Here is a 10126-nt window from a genome sequence, read left to right as displayed (position 1 = left end):
TTTGCATAAAATTAACCATGTGTTTCTGATATGGGTGTTGATAATAGAAAATTTTAAGTTGGAGGGCTTGGCCAATATAGTAAAGCCCATCTTAGAGTGTTTAGGATCTCGTCAGGTAGAGACAAGTGCTCCTGGTGAGCCAGCATCTTTCCAAGGATCGGGCTGACCTTTTGACAATGTTTTAGTGCTCTCCTCGAAGAAGACCATGTTTTATCTCTTCCTAGAAGCACATATGTTCTTGAGTTCTTATGTAATTGTGTCTATTTCCCTTCTCTTTGTACCTTCCACATTAAGTAAAGTTGTGTTCCTATCTCTATATGTCTTTTCCGTATTTTTCGTTACTAGCTCCCCAAAAAACTCATTAACAAACTATTTATCATTTATATATTTATTAAGGCTATGCAATCTTTATAGTTTATGATTATATTAACAAGTTTTACCAAAATTTTTATGACCATTAATTCACTACTACATAACTACATTTATGAAGCAGTTATAAAATTGCTACAATAGGTTGTCTATTGCTGCAGTGTAGCGATTTCATTTTGTTCAAGGTAATTTTCCAAGTAAGTGTTACATTTGACTTAATCTATTATAAAAACTGCTACATATTAATATAGATATGCAGCGGTTTATACAACCACTACAAATGTTAACAAATGCAGTGGTTCATAACCGCTGCATATGCATTGTAAATCCCGGCTCCGGAAGATGAGGGCCTAAAACTGCTACATATTAATATTGAGTCTTAGGTTTGCAAAAATGTTTTTTATTCATAAGCCCAATCCTAGTTTTATTAATGTCTAGACCAAACCATAGGAATTCAATGAATATGATCAAGCTTTACTATTCACTTTGGGAGTTTGAAAATGAACATCCAATATGTCAGTATCAAGGTAAACACGGAGTTGATGAGAGTTAATGGGCCTCCTAGCTAGAGATAGTAATTTGGATTTCAAGAATGATGATATATATAGATATAGATTTGATGCTAGCAAAGAATTTTCCCCAATGTTGTCATCTGGGGCTTTTCCCAAACATGGGGACACCCAAGTAGCTAGGTATCGGAAAGGAACCCCAGTGGGACAATTTATCGATCTAGCACGTATGGGATCCACTGTTAATTTAATCATGTATGGTGGAATATAAACAGGTTTTATAGAAGTTTATCGACAGTCTCAATATCCCTTTGAACAAGAATAAGATGAGTCTTATGATTCAGAGATCTTCTTCACATCCGGCAGTCAAAATGATAAGGTCATCCGTTGTTTTACTTTTTTACTTTTTATTCTTATTATTAGTAATATATTATGTCAATGTAAACGTACACAGAAATCCATAATAATACAATACAAGTATGAGAAAGAAGAAACAAATGCAAAATACATATCCACTCTTTCCATAATAATCACAAACACTTACAAAGAAAGATCAACAAACAAACACAACATAGACAACAACTACTGGTGAAACAAAAACTAAACACAAAATGAAACATTATTGTACATGCTGCCATAGTACCAGGCAACCTGTCAACCAAAACATAAAGATAGACACCTTCACAGCACTGAATAGATTCAAACTTCAATTGATCACCATGAAATATATTGGTCCCTTCTTCCTGCTTCCCTTCATCCCATCTCTCTCTCTTCTCTCTCTCTCTCTCCAAACATTAATAACAAAAGCATTGAACTTCTTGAATCTTGATCCAGGCTATAACCAGCCACGTGCCCTCCTTTCACTCACCATTGACCAAACCCTAACCCTAACCCTAACATGGCCATTAACTTCCAAAGTCAAACAGCTTAACCTAACATCAAGCCATGAAGGTCTACTTCAAGTTGCCAGAATATTCCATTTTCAACTGCACTCCAGCCCCAAGCGGGCAGCAACTGCAGAGCTAACAAACCTCTCACTTACAGTCTTCCTCACCACCGGATCAAACTCCGGTGACTCCAACCCTTTCTCAGACACCTCCGGTATGGTCCACAACCCTCCACGGCCAAGCTCAACACTGTAAAAACCTAACTCAGCACGTGTATAACCCTGGAATGATCCACTGTTTGCAGGTTTCAACCTTAGCATGGCACGGAGAAGCTTGCTAAGTGAACGTGAGAACTTGGATGATTTTCTAGAGGCTGAGACTTGGACAGGGGCCGGCACTGGTGCAGGCTCCACGAATCGTGGCATCGATAGGCTTCGAGAAGCAATCGCCGAATCAAGTTGTTTGTTGAATGCCTTGAGCTCAAATGAATCATAAAGAGAGCTTCCACAATCCCACAACATGTTGTTGTTTACCTGTACCTGTTGTGCACGCTCTAGTGCTCCTTCCATTTGAACCACTCCTTTTAGTTTCTCTTTGATTTGTTTATGTTGCAAAGAAGGATGAGAAGGAGTAATTGGAGATGAGATTGAGGTTGAGAGAAAGGGAGAGTGCTATCCGGAGAAGAGAAGCTTTACAAGTGGGTGGACAATGGTGGTACGCGTCTGCAAAGGAAAAGGAGGGTTCACGGTCTGGTGAGGATGGCCATTAAATGAGGGTTTGGTTTCATGGACAGTGGGCAGCTTCTCATGCACAGACTTGGGTGGTATCTTAATGAGGGATGCTTTCTTTGGGTTGAGATTGTCTTAATGGTGATTGCTACTGTTTTATAGCAAAAATATATGCAAAGGTTTGAATGGCTTCTTGTGTTTTTCTTTCTTTTTTTTTACTTATATATATATGGCCAATTTTGTGTTTTGTTTTTTTGGTATTTTGTTTCCATGATTTAAGAGGAATAATATTGAGATATGGAATTCAATATGTTTGGTTATGAATTCGGGTTCCTGGATTTAAGGTTCTTGCCTAGTTTGAATATATACATCTGATTGGGAAATGGAATATCTATTTTTAAAAATATGGATTTTTTTGGGCTTAATTGGATAATGGATTGGTAATTAATGTTAATAACTTGAATGATTTTGTTGAAAAAAATAAAAGTTCACTTGATTCGTATATAACTCTTCAATGAAAAACAGTGACATCATTGTTGACTTCAATGACTTGCAACTAAAAATACTTAAAAAATGGTAGATTATTAATCCACTTTTATCATCTTCACATGGAAAAAAAAAAAATGGCATTGACAGTTGTACTTATTGCAAATGGTTTATTCACATTTAAAAATATTAAAAAAAAAACCCCTTTTTTGTTAGGTATAAGTTGAACTTCACCACATATGTAATTATAATTACTAGTCAAAAGACTAATTCTTTCTTTGTAAAATGATCAAACTTTGAGTTAAAGGAATAACCATTAATTTCACAACGAACTTATAGATTAGAATATTGAAGAAGGGCATTTTGTTAAGTGAAAATTCTAATCAAGGAACATCCAAGAGATCATTCTTATCAGGTCATTTTATAATAAAATAACATTTATTGATTGCATTAAAAACAAAAAGAGAAAAGTATGCGGAACGTGACATGGTATGCTTAGATGTTTTATTAATTCTTAACTAGAAACTTAATTTCATGAAGCCATGTGGAGATTACAAATCTTTTCTTGCGAATGATGAAATAATAAACAAAGTAAGTGGTCAAGCCAACAACAGGCATGTGGAGTGGTAAAATTATATCTCAAAGACATGTGTAACAAGGATTGAGGAACATGGTTATAGAGTAGATTAACAACTTTAGAGATGAGCTGGTTCTTAATAGTTTTTTAAACGGATATATTCTTCAAGGATGTTCACATCTTAGTATATAGTTCCAGATAGATCATGGAATTAAGGAAATATTCTGCTGAAATGATGTAATCAAATTTATAGGGAATATTATGAACTTAAGTATTATAGGATTATAATAAGGGAGGAAAAATAAATTTGTGTACCATTAATTAATTTGGAGCTACTTAGTTTAACAATTCTCAAAATTAACAATTCTCAAAATAAAGACCATTAATTCATATTTGAGAAACTTAATTATGAAATAAGCCTTAAAAAATTTTTACGTTTATTGGTTAATATTTGATTAGAATCAAAGTTTCATAAACTTTTTTTCCCGGGTATATAGAGTATATTATTGAAATAATATATTTAATGAGATTAATTTTAAAAATATTTTTTAAAAAAATGAATTAACCAACAAAAATATATTAGTGAAGATAAATATGACTTCAAAGAACATAGAGAACGAAAGGGATATACACCCTAGCCGCAATAGAAAATTACACATTTTTGTAGAAGATACGAGGGTGTGGAGAACAAAAAGAATCAAAGTGGGATACATGTTAAAAGATATGGTCATCCATCAGTTGTTGTTTTGTTAGGGCAACTTTAATAGGAGTTCAATGAGGGTTTTTTGAGCTATTGAGCATTAAATCCTCCTCATGCCCATTGAGCGTTTGGTGCTCAATGGATGAGTCCCATTTATTTTTTTACATTTTCTGGGTATATGACTTTTGTTTCTTGACCCATTTCCCATCAAATAGATCCGATAAAATCGTAAAATCCCGTCACCCACCAAATTATCGAAATACATTTGTATCGAACTTTTCCATGTATGCACATACTAATTCATCTATACACCCGTTATTAACTATTATGGGGGATAGTTTAATAAATTGATGAAGTGGCATAAATATCAAACTCTAAGATAGTCTAATAATTAAGTATACTTTTAAACTAGACGTGAGGTTATCGGTCAAATCCGCAATCAAAAGAAAGCACACTAACACATTGGAAGAGTGTAGCATAAATCAGCCTACACTTCATTATTGTCACCGAATCCCCTCAACAAAAATATTTCCAAATTTTAGATACATGAAGTATTTTTTATTAGCCTCTTCTCATAGATCGAGAAAAGTGATTGAGGAACCGATCTTTTAAAATATATATAAGTATATATATTCTTGATAAACATTTATTATTAAATAAAAAAATTATTTTTTAAGTATAAAATATTGATTTTGATTATTATATCAAATTTCTTGAATAAATTAAAGTTTTTAATTTTTTAAATTTTTTCAAAAAAAAAATTTAGCATTTTAATAATATAGATATTTTTACATTATATATATATATATATATATATATATATATATATATATATATATATATATATATATATATATATATATATATATATATATATATATATATATATATATATATATATATATTTAAAACTAGGCCAATTCTCTTCCTATACATCAGTGTTTTTATAATTTTTGAGGTTGTGAGATAATACTTAATTTATATAGACATACAATAAAAACTTCAACTCTAGGATTAAATAACTCCTTATAATGCAAAATATTGGCATATTTGATCTTAAAAGGTCTCATGCATATTTTTTATGCAATTAAAAATTTTTAATTACTAATATCATATTTAATATAAATAAAAACATAAATATAACAGAAAAAAAATGTTTAATTTGCTCCATAAAACACAATCGGAGCAGATTATACAATTAAATAACTCCATACAATAAAATTATTGGCATACCTTGGTCTAACTATGCCTCATGGATATTTATTATATAAATAAATAAGCGTAATTATGTTTTTCAATTATTAAAACCATGTTTAATATAAACAAAATTTTAAATACAATAAAAAAAGAATTATGTCTTTTTTACGCGTCCGTTTTAGTTGGTAATGTAAAATTTATAAAAAATCAACTTTCCAAGATTACTTTTATTTAAAATATGATTTTACAAAATTATAATTAAATATAATTTATTAGAAGTGGTCAAAAGACATTAAAATTTGAAAGCATAATACTCCCTCCATTCCTTGTTACTTGTCACATTTACTTAATTCATACTGATCAAAAAAAGTTTGTTGAAATTAGTTAGTTACCTATATTTTATAAAAAATTCATACATATATTTAAACTCCACTAAATGAAGTATATGATTTAATACTTAGTTGATTGTGATTTATTTAAAATTGTACATGTATATTAAATTAAAGAGAAAATTTGAAAAAAAATTTATTTAATACTGTACAAAATTTTTAATGTGACAAGAAGTAAAAAGAAACACAAAAAGAGCTTCAAAACGTGACAAGTAAAAAAGAACGGAGAGAGTATTTAATATTTTAAAAAATTTTAAAATTGATAAACAAAAAACACTAAAAAAATATTCTAAAATAAGACTAATAAAAAGACGAAAGAGAGTATTAAATTGGTTTAAACTCCAATTTGGTTCTTGTAAGGAGAAAGGGTTGCCTTTTGGTCCCTCTATTCCAATTTTGCATACGGAAGTACCTTTAATATTGCAATTGCGAAATTTTGGTTCGCACCTTAACATCTATTTATTATTTTAATTTTTTATGTTTTAAATATAATTAAAAAACTTTAAAAAAGAATAACTAGTTAACCATGCACTTGATTAATTCCCGCTTAATTTTTTGGATCAGGATCTAAATGGATCCGAACCCGAGAAATACAGTAAACATTTTCTTCTTCTTCAACCCTTTTCACCCACCACGATCCGGCAGCAGATGCCCCGCAATGATCCCGCACCAGATGACTCGATTCTTCCTAATAATAGCACACATCAACACCGCATCACGTGAAGCTCCACCATTGCCGGCGAGAGAACGTTATTTTCCGTGTTGAGCTTCTCTTCAACCCGTCTCCCACTTTTCAACCACCAGCCCGTATGCATTAATTGGAATCATTGTCACCAGCCAAGGAAAACCTCTTTACAGACATTCACAGCCTCAATTAAGCCTTTTCTAAATCTTGAATCACCCGACCAAACCCCTCTTGTCAAGTAGCCCAGTAAGCTTTGATTTATTTATTTATTTATTTTTGGTGTTTTTATGCTTCAATTATACATCTTGAGATTGTTAGGTTATATCACAAAATTAAATAACATCATCAAGGGCATGCGGGAGAAATAATAAATTTATAATATGATCTAATTGTTTTAATGAGCATCATAATTTAATTAAAAGACCTAGAAAATTACATCTTAATGTTTGAAAGCCTTTCCTTTGATGTGCCGAATTTGTCCCTCGGATTGTTGTAGATCTTTTAGCGCTGAACGAAAGTCCCACGCCTCTAGATCACACACCGGAATTAAGAAACATTTTCCTCTTCTTCTCCGAATAACGGCTAGGGTTAGAGAGGAAGAGAGAGTTTGGAAATTTTTCTCACTAGAGAATTAATTGATTGCCTCTAGGGTTGGAGAGAAGTCATATTTATAGAGTATTCATAAAACATGATAAACATTATTCAATTATGAAGTATTATTCAAAATATGAACCTTCATGATATGATAAACATTATTATAGAAGTTCTATTAGAAATATGAGTCCTATATAACTAAAACCATTTTTGTCTTCAAGTCTTTATAATTTTAATTAACTATTCGACTCCATCGAATTTAAATCAAAATTTAAACTTAAGACAAAAAATTCTAGACTAATTTACAATTTCACTTATCCCATGAAGTAAAATTGTAACTTGACAATTTTATCCCTGCACTTATAACGAGACTAATTTTTTATTCCTTTAAGCGTGACTCCCTAGATTGACTTCGATTGGCAATGAGAGGATACCAAAAGACGTGAGTGACACCTAAACAGCCCCGTGGCCCCACGTCATAACCCAATTGAACACAAATGAGTAGACCATTACAAACCTTTCTGATTATGATTACCATATGTGTATAAACCGTTCATTGTTGTATCCTAACCGAGTAAGAGCCATGGTAATTGTCAAACTCACTGAACTCGATGCATATGCTAATAACCATAGTAGAGTAAGATTACCAAACTACCCTTCGTGTCTTACACAATTAGTTTAACTGCCTTGGCCAAGGTCTTCTAATCTCACATACTTATAATCGTATAGGATACTAACTCATTTACTTTCGAGAGAACGAATTCTTTCTTGGTGACCACTCATAACTGCTACTTGCTCAACATAGTCATACTTCGAGGTCGGCTTTACCAAAGGGTAAAGTGAGCCTAACGACTCTAGTAACAGACTAGACATCACAAGCACATTGTGATCATGATACCTCAGGTCCAAGGTCCACTCATATGATCATAACCAATAATCCCAATCATTGCTTGTCAAAGAGTAAAACCCATGTGATTGGATTGTTGCGAGTTATGTTCGAATACACCAATCCCGGTGATGTATTTATGACATATGCTCGCACTATTCTATAGTGTTCAACTAGCACTCTTTGTCAAAATATATGTCATATAAATCCTTAAGAACCTTTAACACCCAATTAAAGATTCTCCGATTTGCAAACTATTTAAGTGTATAGGTACCAAACACTTCTAGTGCTCTCATCTTTATCATACAAAGAGTATAAGGTTTAACTTAATACACATGGACTACGATGTTCAAAACTAATTAAAATGTCATCTCAAGATTTATATGAACATCAAAATAAATGCATATTTAATAATAATAAGAATGTATAATACAAATGAAATGTCCTAATACAAGTATCCTCATTGGCATTCGAAGGCATAATCCTAACAGAGATGACCCCACTGGTCCCCTTTTTTCCTTATCATATTCTTACAACGCATTCTTCTAGAGTAATCGTGCGTTGGACTGTAAGGAAGACCTATTTTTTGCATCTATTCACACTTCATTTGGCCCTCCTACAACCTTAGTCTTCCTAATGAACCCCCATTGTGAAGTTGACAGGCAAGTATTAGTTATTTTACATTATATGTTTGTTGTTTATATCTGAAATTGAGTTGAAACACAAGGTTGATGCTTTGGTTGTAAGCAGTAGCTTTAGTCCATTTAGAAACCATAATATAGACTATAATGCAATGACTTATTCGACAAACATAGCAATAAGGACGACAACACATATATAAATAGCTTTATTTTTGTATGGGGAGGCAAGACCAAAATATATTTCTTCATTCAAAATGTTATGTAAGTAAAAAAAACCGGCGAAATAAATGATTCTTAGCTAATCAAAATCAATTATACTTTACATGAATGATATAATGCAATGAAAGGTGTAGAAGGACACACAGTTATTTTTAAGTGGAGGCAAGAATCATTGTGAATTAGTTTTTTTTCTCAATGCTTGCATATAGCTTGTGTTTCCTGTTTTTTATTATTATTATTATTAATGGCTTGCTAAAGCTTGTATTTTACAAGGTGATGGTTGTGTGATGTTATAGCTTGGGCTTTATTTTTTCAATGTCCTAATAAATTGTGACTTTTTTATACTTTTTTCACAATGCTATAATATAGCTTGTGTTTTATAATATAGTTGTTTGTGTTATCCCACAACTTGTGCATTTCTCTTCAATGCTTTTCATAGCTTGTGTTATGTTATAGCTTATGTTTTATTTTATTTTTTATTAATGCCTTGCTATAGATTGTATTTTACAAGGTGATGGTTGTGTGATGATATAGGTTGGTTTTATTTTCTTAATGTCCTGCTATAGATTGTGACTTTATTATATTTTATTCACAATGCTACAATATAGCTTGTGTTTTATAACATAGTTGTTTGTGTTATCCCACAACTTGTGCATTTCTCTTCAATGCTTTTCATAGCTTGTGTTATGGTATAGCTTATGTTTTATTTTTTTTTATTAATGGCTTGCTATAGCTTGTATTTTACAAGGTGATGGTTGTGTCATGATATAGCTTGGCTTTATTTCTCAATGTCCTGCTATAGATTGTGACTTTTTTTTAATTTTTTTTTCTCAATGTTACAATATACCCTGTGTTTTATAATGTAATTTTTTGTGTTATATATCCTACAGCTTGTGCATCTCTCTTCAATGCTCTTCATAGCTTGTGTTATGCTATAGCTTGTGTTTTACTTTTTTTTTATTAATGGCTTAATATAGCTTGTTTTTAACAAGGTGATGGTTGTGGCATGCTATAGCTTGGGCTTTATTTTCTCAATGCCCTACTATAGATTGTGACTTTTTTATTATTTTTTCACAATGCTACAATATAGCTTGTGTTTTATGATATGGTTGTTTGTGTTATCCTAAAGCTTGTGAATTTCTCTTCAATGCTTTTCATAGCTTGTGTTATACTATAGCTTGTGTTTTATTTTTTTTTATTAATGGCTTGCTATAGCTTGTTTTACATAGTGATGGTTGTGTTATGCTGTAGTTTGTATT

At 31.6% G+C, this 10126-nt stretch overlaps 1 protein-coding gene across 1 annotated transcript; it reads right to left on the bottom strand.

Moving 5' to 3' along the window:
* Positions 1-1356: 1356 nt before the first annotated feature.
* LOC120280265 lies at positions 1357-2574 on the bottom strand. The gene has a single exon (XM_039287042.1). It carries the CDS (start codon positions 2332-2334, stop codon positions 1861-1863), a length of 474 nt encoding a protein of 157 aa, XP_039142976.1. The 5' UTR covers positions 2335-2574; the 3' UTR covers positions 1357-1860.
* Positions 2575-10126: the final 7552 nt, after the last annotated feature.

This window comes from Dioscorea cayenensis, chromosome 17, assembly GCF_009730915.1.
Source record: "Dioscorea cayenensis subsp. rotundata cultivar TDr96_F1 chromosome 17, TDr96_F1_v2_PseudoChromosome.rev07_lg8_w22 25.fasta, whole genome shotgun sequence".
NCBI lineage: Eukaryota > Viridiplantae > Streptophyta > Magnoliopsida > Dioscoreales > Dioscoreaceae > Dioscorea > Dioscorea cayenensis.
The sequence above is the reverse complement of the archived record's forward strand: the minus strand, read 5'-3'. Positions and strand labels throughout refer to the sequence as shown.